This window comes from Elaeis guineensis, chromosome 5 (assembly GCF_000442705.2).
Source record: "Elaeis guineensis isolate ETL-2024a chromosome 5, EG11, whole genome shotgun sequence".
Lineage (NCBI taxonomy): Eukaryota > Viridiplantae > Streptophyta > Magnoliopsida > Arecales > Arecaceae > Elaeis > Elaeis guineensis.
In genome coordinates this window covers 129,879,210-129,891,962 of record NC_025997.2, presented here as the reverse complement: position 1 = coordinate 129,891,962, position 12,753 = coordinate 129,879,210, and the positions used below count along the sequence as shown (strand labels likewise).

The following is a 12,753-nucleotide window of genomic DNA, read 5'->3' as shown; positions in this document are numbered from 1 at the left end:
GTATCTTTCACACGAAAGATTGATTGGTCTTCTTCTGTGACATCAACTGTTTTGCATGGCCCTTGCATCAATTTTGAAAACAAAAATAAAAGGAAAGCAATGTCACATGGGTCCTGCATCTAATTATGTTTTTTTTTTTATTTAAATGATGAAACACTCTGAAAGTGTGAACAACTTGCATGAAAATTTGAAACGTAGTCAATATAGTAAGATAGCGGTTGTTCAAATATCTCCAGACAATTATATCAAGAGAAGCCACAGTCCACAAAAATGTTCCTAATTACCAGATTGCTATCTGTTCAATAGACAGAAATTATCTGTATACCCATTAACTCCGTGAGAATGACTACTGGTAGCCATGCGCAATTATCTGAAATCCACCTCTTATATTATCCGTTGCTATTTGCTAATCAACATCCTCCTGTCGAACATTGACAGGCCATCCTAGTTTGGCATCTTAATTTCAAAATATCAGAGAAGTCACATAGCTTGCAGATTTTGATTTCAAACGATTTCGTACTAATTAAACAATCATGCTTCCAATAATAAATATAATGCTGGAAGTACTCCCCAGATAAGTGTTGGCATATTTCTAAATGATCAAAAACTGGAACCACCACTGTTGGTAAATTTACTACCTCATCTACCACATTTAAAGTCCACATTCAGAATGAAGGAAAACTCGAGCATCTGTGGTGGCATCATCCATTAGTCTCCGGTTCATAAATTGTCACACCTCCAGGTCCACGCCAAATTTAGTCTCCGGTTCATAAATTGTCACACCTCCAGGTCCACGCCAAATTTAGTGACTTGCATCCTTCTCTCCATAATCTACAAGAATATCATCTGCAATTCAGAAATGTGTATGATGCTTTTGACATGTTCTGAAATACAGCTGTTAGAATGCAACTTAATGCACAATGCTCACTAGGTCTTTTCCACAGCCATCAAATGGAAAGGTAACCCTTTTGCTTTGAGAGTAAATATCAATTTCCATTATAAAATGGATTGATAGCATCCAAGCGGACAGCTGATTTGCATCCTGAAGCAAAGCATGTAATCAGAAAAGAGATTGAATCAGCCAACACGGCTTGATCCCACATTCTGTACCAAGGGCTCAGACCTTAATAGCCTATTGATGCTGCAATCAACTCGATGGTTGTTGATGTTGCTCCCTGTCGATGTTGCAGCCTTCACTTGGATCCTCTTTTGCTTGCTTGTCTCCTCAAGGTGTGAGTTGCATGTGGATTGCCCTGGCTTGTTCATCAGAAAACTTCTGAAGCATTTATGGGCCCTTCAGCTTGGCATCAGACAGTACTCTATAGATGGACTCGTTTGGTTGAAGGCCAGACACCAGCATCTCATTAAGCAGAACCTCAGCTTCTTGCCAGTTCCCCTCGTTGCAAAGCACACAGATGCTTACACTATAGCCAGCAACTTTAGGGGCCATCCCATTCTCACTCATTCCCTTGAGCAACCTTGGAGCCCGACAAGTGCTACCTTCCTTAGAGTGCCCATAAATCATCATGTCACTCAGCTTCAACATCTTCTCACTCATCGACTTGAACAACTTCCACACATCCTTCATGATACCTCCCACTCAGGAGCCCTCGTATCAAAACGCCATAGGTGTATTCATCCAAACCATCTCTCCATGCATCCATACATCTCAAATGCCCTCTCCATATCATTTCCTCTAGCAAAAACATCAATACGAATGGAGTACGTTACATTAATAGGAGTCAAGCCCCTCTCCTTCATTTCTCTGTAAGCTTGGTAGCCCCACCAAATCCCCGACCCAAGAAAAGCCAACGATGAGTACATTATAAGCAACAATACCTGGAGAACTGCCGCCTGCCTTCATGTGATCCACTACGACCAATGGATTCGATCTCTTTTCTGATTTACAATACCCATCAATGAGTATATTAAATGTAACCAAGCTCGCCTCACTCCACCTCTCATTCTTCCCAAAAATTTCTTGGTGACTTGCAATTTTTTTCCTGTTTACAAAGCCCACCAAGTAATGCATTATATGTCGCAACATTAAACAAACTCCATTCTCACCCATTTCGTCGAGCACACTGAACGCAAGATCAAAGCTTCCGTCTTCGTAGCATGCGGATATCAATGGATTATATGTGTAAAGACTAGCAGGTAATCCTCTTCCCTTCATATCTCATCATAGAGCTGATACCCATTATTTCGAATGCCCTTTCTGAAGCATCCGTTCAACATTGCAGTACAGGTGAACTCATTCGGGACAACGACGAAGCCTCTCTGAGCTGTCCCACATTGCAGAGGCCTCGGATCATGATGCCGAAGCTGTGGCAGTCGAACTGGACTCGGCCTCGAGCTTGTTGGAAGAGGGCGCGCGCCTCTGGGAAGCGGTGGGAGGAGAGGAGAAAGTGGAGGAGGTTGTTGATCGTTGAAGGTGGTGGGTCTGGGCGCGAGGCCAAGTTGGAGCATGCGGTGGAGGTAGAGGGCCGCGGGATCCGCGTGTTGGTGACGAACGCGGGCAGCTACGAGGAGATCGAAGATGAGGGCAGTGGAGATGGGCCTTGACCACTCTGGATGAGATTGAGGAAGGGTTTTATGGCTTCTAGGTCGTCTTTCTCCTCTTTGTATCCAAGAAGGGAAAATTAAACGAATCAGAGATTAAGGACAATGTCAAAATTTCCGCCATCATTCGATGTCTAGTCCCCCATAATTCATTTTATGAAATCGATGTTGCCTACCGAAGAATCGATTTGGACAGCGCAAACTTGAACCAGAGTTGTAGTTTGGGTTGGGTGGTGAGTTTGGGTCTGAATTGATGAATACAAAATTGATCTGAAATCAGGTTGATGACTGAAAGCAATCTACACCTGATCCAACTCTAACCATCTGGCTCTAAAACCTTTGCCCTTTCCTCATCGTAACTTGACATCAATAAGTTAACCTACAATGATTACATGACCGATCCAAGCCTAACCAACCCAAAATAATCCTCCACGGCACAAGTTTTGCTTGGTTAAAAGCCTGGGGAAGTAGCAAGTTGGGTTGGCTGCGTTTGAGTTAGGGTAGCTGGAGGACGGCTTAAAACTTAAGTTGGGAAACCAGCAGCTCTATTCTAGACCCAACTACACAAACATGATTCGATATACTTGAGTCAAATCTGCCTACAATGGAACCAACGGGACAAGGTTTTAGATCTTGCTCCGAGAACCAAACCCAACCAATAGCCTGTTGAACCTTTTTTTTTGGATTGAGACACCTTGACACTATATCCTGCCTCTAACTTGAGTCCCATTGCCACCCCTTCGATTCATTTCTCAGACAAACAAGACCTGATGGCCAACAAGAAGCACTGGTTTCCCGTCTTAACAACACTCGCCGTCCAGAAAATCTCAGCAATTGTATTCAGAATAGAGAGAAGTCACGTGCCAAGGCACTGAACTTTAAAATGCCAAAAAGCCTACTAATACATAATTAACAATATTAATTAGTTGAAACCGTTCTTGCTTGGCAGTTACAATGTTACGCCATCGGATTCAAAACTTCCATCATTCCAATTAATAGATAAATACTAGCCACTATTCCCACAACAACGAAGGCCGATAACTTAGCGAGTGAAATGAAGCAGCAAATAAATAAATGAAAATAAAAATCGACTCCGGATGCTAGCTGCATGGTCCGACGCTCACGAGCTAAACTTGCAGCTCCCCGAGCCTGCAACCAAAAAATAAAATAAAAAATAAAAAAATTATTATTGATACCAACAATTAGAGCCCAAAAAATAATGAGAAGAGAGAGAGAGCTCTCTCTCTCTAATTGGAAAGTCTATCTTACTGGGGTCGGCGGAGGTGATGACGGCGGAGTTGGAAAAGTCACAGTTGAAGTTGTGGCGGCCGGCGGCCTGGTAGTAGGCGTTCATGGCGAAGGCGGCATGAGCCCGGAGGCTGTTGGGGAGGAAGCACGCCCCTCCTTCCTGGATCGGCTTGCAGTCCACGATCCCGCTGCTGCACGCGTAGTTTATGTTCGCCTGAAGCGCCGCGTCGCTCGCGTCGGACTTGGGCACGCACCACTTCCTGCCCGACGGCGCCGGCGTCGCACCACCACCACCACCGGACTGCACGCAAAGAAAGAAACAAACTTCAGACGGAACAAAGTTAACCAAGGAGACGGAGAAAAGTATCTTCACAGCATATATATGAGACACGTGTCGTGGAATAAGGCTGGTCGTATCTAGTTGAAACGACAAACCGCTGTGCCTTCTAAACGACAAAACCGGGACATTACAAACACGTGCTACGGGTGTTTTTGTCATTTTGAAATAAAAGAAAGCCGCTTGTTTGGATCACGATTCGTGAACGCGGCACACAGAAATAGGTTATATTACAATGTTTTTACCTCACTCGTCTCGGCTTTCAGCTAATTACGCGAGCCACGAATAACAAAACGCGTCGTGGCTGAACTGAAAACCCACCAACTTCCCCACAACTACGAAAATACCACCACGCGGGGCATCGAGAAGCGGAGATAGTGATCTATTCCGGACAGACAGGCCGACACCCCCAGCTGGCAGCCATCGCAATTCCACAGATAAACAAAACCAAGAATTTAAAAAAAAAAAAAAAAATCACACACCACGAGGAGCAGGAGGAGCTACGAACTTTACCGGAGTTTTCATAAGCCCGACATTGTAGACCGGAGTCAAATCCGGTCGAAAGAGTCCCCAATTCCGCTCCGCGATGGGCCCGGGCTTCAGGTTCTCGTTAAACAGGGCAAAGATATAAGTCTCGAACATCCGATGCGGCATCAACGGCGTGCCCTCGCCGGAGTTCACATTCCGTATCAAGTTCCCGTTGAACGTCGCCGCGTCCTCCACGCTCACGCCGGCCTGCCCCGGCTCCGCCGCCGTGGGCCACCCCGTCTCACCGACGGCGATCTCCACGTCGCCGTACCCGAGCTTTTTCATCGCCGTGTAAACGGCGTCGAGCTGCGCGTCGAACATGTTGGTGTAGTTTATCTTCGTAACGGGATCGAACACCCCGCGGTTAGGCTTAAAGAGGGCGTAGTTTAGGGTCCTCGGATTGTAGCCAAAGTAGGGATAGGGGTTGACGACGAACGGAGATTTGGTTTTCCGGTGGAAATCCAGCATCGGGGCGAAGACAGCCCGATCATAGCCTCGCCGGAACCGGGAGGAGGAAGGCGGCTCGGAGGCGGAGAGAATCCCGAGGGAGTGGGGCGTGGAGACGCGGATCTTGGGGAATCCGGCCTGGACCAAGGCGGCGGAGAGGGAGCGCATGGCGGGGACGAGGTGCGCGATGAGGAAGCGGTCGCCGGTGGCCATGATCTCGTTGCCGACGGCGATAAGGGAGATGTTGGTGGCGGGGTAGAAGGGGGCGACGTGGGCGGCGACCCAGGCTTGGGCGCCGGGGAGCTTGGCGAGGGAGGGGATGTCGCCGTTGGGAGCGGTGATCATGACGGAGATGCCGGTGCCGGCGAAGGCGCGGATGAGGTCGGGGTTGGAGTCGAACAGCTTGACGCGGTCGATGAAGGTGCGCTCCTTGAGGAAAGCCGCCACCTGTGTCGGCGGCGGGAGATTGTCAGCGAGGGTGCCGTAGTTGACGCCGATGGAGAGCGACGCCGCCGGCGAGAGAAGGAGGGCGAGCGTTAGGGCGAGGAGGCGGAGAGCTGGTGGTGGCGCCATTGGTAGCAGAGGCGGTGGGTTTAGTCCCGGAAGGGGCTGAGATCTTATCTATTTATAAGGGGCTCTGCTTAAAATTTGGGCCGTAACATGAGGGAGGGCGTTGGATTTGTTTGACGCGCTACAGCGTGAGACGCGTGTACTGGCGTTCGTGGGGCGGCGCGGCGCGTCGCGTCGGGCGATAAGGATTCCGCTCACCAGTGGCTGTGGTGACCTATGCTTGGCTTTTAGTTTTGGATTGGAAAATAGGAAGATCACGGCCGTCCGCTACCCCTGTGACAAACGCCGGGTCAAACCAAAATGCTTGCAGTCTGGGAAGCCGTGGAACCTAATTTGGTACATTTAGTTCCGGCATATAATGATGAAGGAACTCGCGTGTTTGGATTTGGCTGTCACTTCTGGAATAGCGGACGGCAAGCTCGTGCGGCAATTATCTAACACGTTAGCTGCGCTTACGTCTGTCGCGGGTAATGAACGATCCCTTCTTCCTCTCCGACCGGGTTCGGTATAACCCATCTGTGTACGAGGAGCACTTAAGGTTAGAATTTATCCTAAACTTCTTCTGTACTTCACGTTGCCTCTTCATGTGACTGTAGGCTTTCCGGAGATCAGACAAACTTGTTCGAGAAAATGTCTCAAAAAAACTGTTTTAGTTTTAACTAATTTTGCATATCGACTATTTTCTCCTTGTTGATCGACTACTCTACATTGAATACCACGTTTTCGTTTATTTATATAGCAAAAAAGTTTAATAATGATGGAATCATGATTTGATGCGTAGATTCTTGATTGTCAGATAAATTTTCTTTTTTAATAATGTCTCTTAAGAGATGTATCTCTCTCGGGTGCTTGCTAAAATTGTTCTATTAATTTAGATTTGTATGGATATAAAAGTCCCGTCTCAGCACTGGCAGATGATGGACAAACGGAACCTTTGACCCCTTTTTTTTTCCTCTTGTAATGTAGCTCTCCGAGGCTTGAATCGAAATCATTGCACTTATCTAGCCAAACCTTTCGTCATTGCACCAAGCTATATATATAAAAGAGTACATGTATCAAAGCATGCATCATGCATATGTGGGTTAAGTCACATGCACATCGCATGCATAATATGCACATGGGATTTGAATTGATATATCTCGTGTTATGCTTCGAGGTGAATTTCACATTGATTTGATTATTCGCAAGGTATAGAAAGAATGCTTTCTTAATTATGGAAACTTGTCTTGCTTAGGATTAGACTATGGTGCTGTCAAGATGTATGTTCCTCTTATGAAACCTCGGAAAAATAAGGTATGTAAGCCTGTAACTTCTAAATGGTAGGAATCATGAATCTAGATTCAAGAATGTATTCCTTTAGTTTTAACATGATTCCCTGACATCAGAACATGTGTTGTTTCAGAAGCATAGAATCATTTTTCAAGATGAATGTGGTGGGATATTTGCATGGTTCCTGTGATTAAATTAAAGACCTTGTGCTTATGAGCATAATGATGATTTGCTGGGAGAAAGCATTCATAGTATTGGTCCATTAAAAATGTAGGTTGGGTTATTGCCTCACTGTTGAATCAATACTTGCAAGTGATTCCAGAAGCTTTTAGCTCATCACAGTTCAAAATATCTTAGGCTGCAGAGTTGATTTTTCTTTCAAGTCTTTTGAACTTTTTTGGTTTCAGAGCTACCGACTTTGGTGTCGGCAGGGGGTACAAGATGATACTTGCATAGTTAAAGCCATTTTAACGAGGAAGATAATAAAAACTGGAATGTTATGCATGATTGGTAGCTTCAAGATAGCTGTCAGTTTTAAAGTAAACCTGATCTTTGTGTAGTATAAAAAATAATAATTTCTTGCATCATGCTATATTTTTTTTTTTCCAAATTCCCCATCTAGACAGGAAATTTGTTGAAAAACTTACATTTGAGCCTCCTCTTGAGATCACTGGCAATATTCACTTTGATTTGGGATCCAGAGGATGAAAAGAACTGAAAAGTGATTGAGGAATAAAGTGACTTCTTCTTTGGTGAAGGATAACTTTAGTCATGATAAGTGGCATTTTATGAAAGGAAAGTCGCCTATCCTCTGGTTGTTTTTGTCTGGTCGGGTGCTGGTGAACCAGCCATGACTGCCCAGATTTTTTTTTCCCCCATTAAAGGCATCATGCCCCTGAAGAAAATGGATCATTTCAATAAATTGCCCCTTTACAGTCTTCTTTTATGATTATTTGGGATCCATCCATTTGCAGTTGTTAGAATAAAGAGTCTCAGAAACACTTTCTCCGAAGTGTGAATGAAGCAAAAATTGATTGGTGATGGGAAAGGGAAAATACAAACTTGAGAAGGTTTGGAGACAGAAGTGCTTGAAAAAGGAACTATTGTTACTTGGTAAGCAACTACTCGGTAATAAGATTTCGAAGATGGAGAGTGGTTTAGTAGAAGATGTAGATACTGTAGTCTCTCTTGCTTTGGAAGTGTATTAAAACATACGATACAAAGTGAGTGAGGGAAGGGCATGAGATCTCTTGAAGCTTGGCTCTGAGTTGCCACTGCCCTGTAAAAGTGGAAGTCCTCCTTTTTTTGGGAGGTCGCAGCCAAGAGGAACCCTTTTGATAAACTATAAGACCAAAACAAATTCATGTTTTCGGACTACAACGATCAGGATACTTTGAAGCTATTCAGGGTAAATGTGGACTCCATTATTATATCGTTCGCCCATCTGCATGTAAGATTGGAATGCTAATCTCTCTAAATACCATTTGGTTCATAAGAGTTACATGGAGAGAAGTTTAGGTTCCCACAGACTGATGAACCTTTGGTGATAAATTGTCACTGGAAGAAGTAATTACTGGTGACATAAATAGTAGGACCTTTCAATGTCTTATTCTTGCAAGAAATCTAAGTTTATGGAACTGAATTTGATTTGTGCCTGGAGAAAAATGTTCCACCTCCAGTCAAAATGTGCCACCTCATCATGTGGTTCAAACAAACGAATTCTCAGGAAGCCTACGATAGGACCTTAGATTCTTCCAGTGTATGAGGTACAGGAGAGTGTGGAGACTTGGGATGAAGCAGAGCACACGCACACTTTCTTCTACAGTTTGTAAGACAGTGTAACTGACATTGTTGTATAATTGATCGAATATAGAATAATTCTTACTAATTATTATTGGCAAATAAGGATTTGAAAGACTGAACCCAAATAGTTGGATCTTTGAATGAAGCTCCACAATTATGCCTATAGTTATGAATGACTGTGAGAAATCAACAAAGAACAACTTATATGACAGAAATCCACCACAGAATTGATTTTTGTTAAAAAAAAAAAAAAAAGAACTCTTTTCATTTGGGAAGTAAATCTTTTCATTTGGGAAGTAAATCTTTCCTTTTAATGGGTGCTGGCAATTCATTGGTGCTCTGCTAATGAACTACAACGGTCAAAAAATATATTGAAAAAAGTGTTGAGCTTCGAGACTATTAAATTTGTAATTAACATAGAACTTGCAATAAATCACAGGTGGCTGTATTGTAACTTTCATCAATTTATAATCATCTTATATGATTAATACTATTTTTGTTTTTTTTCATGATCCCAAGTACTCAAGAGGTAAAAGGACCATTTGTTAGAATGAAAAATATGCACTTTAAGCCTAAATATTCAGCAATCAAAAGATTTTTCTTTGTGGTGCTGGCAAGTGTAAAGACTGACACTGCAGCATTTTAAAGAAATAGAGATCACTCTTTGCCTTATCCTTTCTTCGTTAGATAATGTTCAAATCCATGACCTCACATTCTCCAGTATCTTCTGATCCTACCAAGGTATGAACCTTCAACTGTGAGAGAGAGAGAGGAGGAGAAGGGGACGGGAGAGATGATGCCCCAGTCTTTCTGATACGAAGCTCGACGTTCAAGTTATTGGGAAGTTCTTTAGTTACTAGAATCTTTAATTACTTAGAAATTATTCAGATGCAAGAAACACATTTATCGTGATTCCTGACTTCAGGTGCGTCTTTTTTCCATGTACACCATTTAGATTCGGAATTTATAGTGTTTTTTATGATTTTTTTACTTTTGTTAGATTTGCATATATTTATGGGATTAACCATGTATTTGGATTTACTTCATATCGACAAGCATCTGTCCCTTGTTCTGAAACCAACTTACAGCAACAGATGGATTCCGAATTAGATACCCTCTCATTATCAGCGTCTGCGCATGATTTGCCAAGATCATCAAGATTCAAGACAGTCAATTTTATGATGTTATCAACCATATATAAATTAATAAAGAAGTTTGTATTCTTCTATACCTCATTTCTATTCTTTAAACTAGTAACAGCATGAAGTGACTGTGAATTGGCCTGTTCAAAAAGGATCCCAATGACCTAACATCTTCAAGACTCCAAAGTCTGGTGTCGGTCCACAGCTGAGTCACCTCTTTTCAAATTAAAACAAATGTGGGTATTTGCTGACACCAGTGAAGTCAAGGTAAGCACAAAAGAGTCATGATATTTGGTGGCATTGGATAAGCTTTTCCATTTAATTAAAAAAAAAAAATGTAATGATGATGATACACCCATTACATACTGTTATAAATAATCAATTCATATATTGATTAGAATTACAGAAATTTCATCTTCTCCTCCTTCCCTTGTTTCTTCCTTCTTCTTGCCAATTTAAATATGCACTTAAATGCTAATAATATCTCTCTCTTAGCGCAAAGAAATAGCAGAATCAAATATTCACCAAAAGCCGAACCTTCTCCAGTTATGTACAGAACCAAATTAGACTGTGCATTAATACCTCAAACATGCATAGTTGCTGGCTGAAAGCTGATAAAATATTACACAGAAAGCTAGCATTGGTTGGTGCAGCCCCTCTGTTGCATCATCGAAAGTTTAGATCATGTTATGATGCAAGCATATTATACCTTCCAATTCAAGAAGAGATCATTTTTTCGCTTATACCTACTCCCATCAGACAAGGTAGGTGATCAGTCTGTGGATGACTACTCCCTCCAATTCCAATCCAGTAAGGCACCAGGACCGTCGAGGTGAAGTTTAGTGTAGTGATCACATTTTTCTTTATTTTACTTTTTTCTTTCTGGTATTCTTGCTTTTAGTTTAAGGGAAATGAATAGGAAAGAGACATCACACAATAATAGATTGGCAAAGAACTGTAATTTCCTTCATATGATCAAAGACTTCGTATTGCTTGGCTTTAGCGAGCCTTGGCCGCCATTCCATAATTCTAAGTGTGCTCATCTTGATCGACAATTTTGTGATGTACATGTAATTTAGTTGCTAGACCACAAGAAGGCACCAAGAGTTAAACCACTTCGACATAAACTACGACATGGTGGGTGGTCCTTCCGTTTGACCATGGTGTGATGTAACACCAAAAAAACGAAGGCGGTTAAAAAAAATGGAAGTTGGTCCCTGACCAGCAACCTCATTAAAACTTTTTAGTCCACAAACATCACGAAGCACTCGCAACAAACCAAAGGCCAAAAGCTTAAGCATGGCCGAGGAGAAGAAGAAACACAGACATAAGCACCAAAATCAACAGCAACAGCCTAACAAATCCACCTCAGACCCTCACTTCAAGCCAAGCTCCGACGTCAAAGGCATCCGCTTCGGCGGCCAATTCGTCGTCAAGTCCTTCACCGTCCGGCGAGCCACGCCGCTGGAGCTGCTACGCCTCCTGGACATCCCCCCTTCGTTCCTGAGCCAGTGCCAGACGCTTCCCTTCCCTTCGACCACCACCTACCTGCCTACCAACTTCACCATCTTGGCTCACCACGCGTGGCACACCCTCACCCTCGGCCTCGGCACCAAGAAGTCCAAGGCGGTGCTCTTCGTGTTCGAGTCCGAGAGCATGAAGTCGGCGATAGACCAGCTCTGGCCACCGATGATTCCTCTGGGCGATGTCAACAAGAAGCTCATTCGCGGGCTCTCGGGGTGCGAGATGGCCAGGTTTAAGTTCAGGAAAGGGTGCTTGACCTTCTACGTTTATGCTGTGCGCCGGCTGGGGGCCGCCGGCTTCTCCTGCGCTGATGATCTCAGAAGCATTTTGGAGGCTGTGGTGGCTCTCCAAGACTTTTTGGACCATACAGCAATGCTTGCCTTCCCCAGCCAGCGGAGCATCACCTTCCCACCGCCGGTCGCCATGGCGCATTGAGTTTTTTTTTTTTGGTTCCTTCCTTTACTTCTCTTAGATTATCGACAACTAAGAAGGCAACTTAATTAAACATGTTTAATTTTTTTTAATTTGTTCGACATACCCTATTCTCCTCCTCCCTCCTTTTTGCAGGGAATTCGTTGAGTGTGTTTTATGTTTTTCTCCAGTACAAATGAACAGAGTGGTGCACGCGTCCATTTTAACAGAATTCTATGTATCTATCTTCTTTCATGTGAAAACGTTTGGGCTTTGATCCCTAAGAATTGCTGGTGTGTCTCCCTCTTTTTTGGCTTTCTTTTCTTCTTCTTCTTCATTTATTGTGCTTTACCTGAGGACAGATGTTTCAGTTTTCCTCGGGCTGGTCTCATAATCGTGGGAAAGAAATTAAGCAAGCTCATCTTTGATTTGTCTCAAGATAAAGATGATTTTGATCCTTCATTTTCAATGCGTGTTGTTCGCTTAAATTTGTTCGTGGTGACGGGAACTAAATTCTATGGATGAAAGTGATCCGGTACAGAATCTTTGAGAAAGTGGGAGGATGCTTTGGGTGGGGAGCAGTCATCTGAAAAGACGGGAGGAATTTTATGGTGCTGTTTCTATAAGATCTATGAGGGGCCTAAACGTTGCGACATTGACATTAGTATAGATTTTAGAAGAGATACCTTCAAGAAGGATAGGACTCGGGTGCGGTCTTTGGAGACTGAGGAGTTGGGCAAGGGGTAGTTGGGTGGATGGAATGATGATGACTAAACCGTAAGAAAAGGTGGCTTCCATTATGGAAGGAGCAAGGGAGGGGGACCCCAACCTGACCAACTATGTTCAGAATTTCCCACTTTTAGTCTACCAAAAAGAAAGACAAGCCAGCCTGCTTTACTTCACACCTCTTTA

General features: G+C 43.5%; 2 protein-coding genes and 1 pseudogene across 4 annotated transcripts; 1 reads left to right on the top strand and 2 right to left on the bottom strand.

Moving 5' to 3' along the window:
- Window positions 1–471: 471 nt before the first annotated feature.
- On the bottom strand, window positions 472–2,652 carry LOC114914215 (uncharacterized; annotated as a pseudogene).
- Window positions 2,653–3,461: 809 nt separating this feature from the next.
- LOC105045664 (glucan endo-1,3-beta-glucosidase) lies at window positions 3,462–5,695 on the bottom strand. Of its 3 annotated transcripts, none has more exons than XM_010924027.4 (3): window positions 4,661–5,695; window positions 3,832–4,111; window positions 3,462–3,711 (listed from the first exon to the last, which is right to left on the bottom strand). In XM_010924027.4, exons 1-3 carry the CDS (start codon window positions 5,693–5,695, stop codon window positions 3,683–3,685), a joined length of 1,344 nt encoding a protein of 447 aa, XP_010922329.1. In that variant the 3' UTR covers window positions 3,462–3,682. The 3 variants fall into 3 exon arrangements, 2 of the variants coding, with proteins under 2 accessions (XP_010922329.1, XP_073114683.1); XR_012141700.1 differs by lacking the exon at window positions 3,462–3,711 and adding an exon at window positions 4,393–4,560 and having other exon boundaries at window positions 3,930–4,111; XM_073258582.1 differs by lacking the exons at window positions 3,462–3,711; window positions 3,832–4,111 and adding an exon at window positions 4,294–4,560.
- A 68-nt stretch (window positions 5,696–5,763) lies between these two features.
- LOC105045665 (uncharacterized) lies at window positions 5,764–12,128 on the top strand. Its single transcript, XM_010924028.4, has 2 exons — window positions 5,764–6,230; window positions 9,506–12,128. Exon 2 carries the CDS (start codon window positions 11,206–11,208, stop codon window positions 11,863–11,865), a length of 660 nt encoding a protein of 219 aa, XP_010922330.2. The 5' UTR covers window positions 5,764–6,230; window positions 9,506–11,205; the 3' UTR covers window positions 11,866–12,128.
- Window positions 12,129–12,753: the final 625 nt, after the last annotated feature.

Bases quoted from the DNA above. Each gene is read 5' to 3' on its own strand.
- LOC105045664 (XM_010924027.4), bottom strand. From the start codon at position 5,695: ATGGCGCCACCACCAGCTCTCCGCCTCCTCGCCCTAACGCTCGCCCTC. The intron at 4,112-4,660 runs GTAAAGTTCGTA...CTTTGCGTGCAG, and splicing joins TCGGGCTTATGAAAACTCCG to TCCGGTGGTGGTGGTGGTGC. The intron at 3,712-3,831 runs GTAAGATAGACT...TTTTGGTTGCAG, and splicing joins CATCACCTCCGCCGACCCCA to GCTCGGGGAGCTGCAAGTTT.
- LOC105045665 (XM_010924028.4), top strand. From the start codon at position 11,206: ATGGCCGAGGAGAAGAAGAAACACAGACATAAGCACCAAAATCAACAG.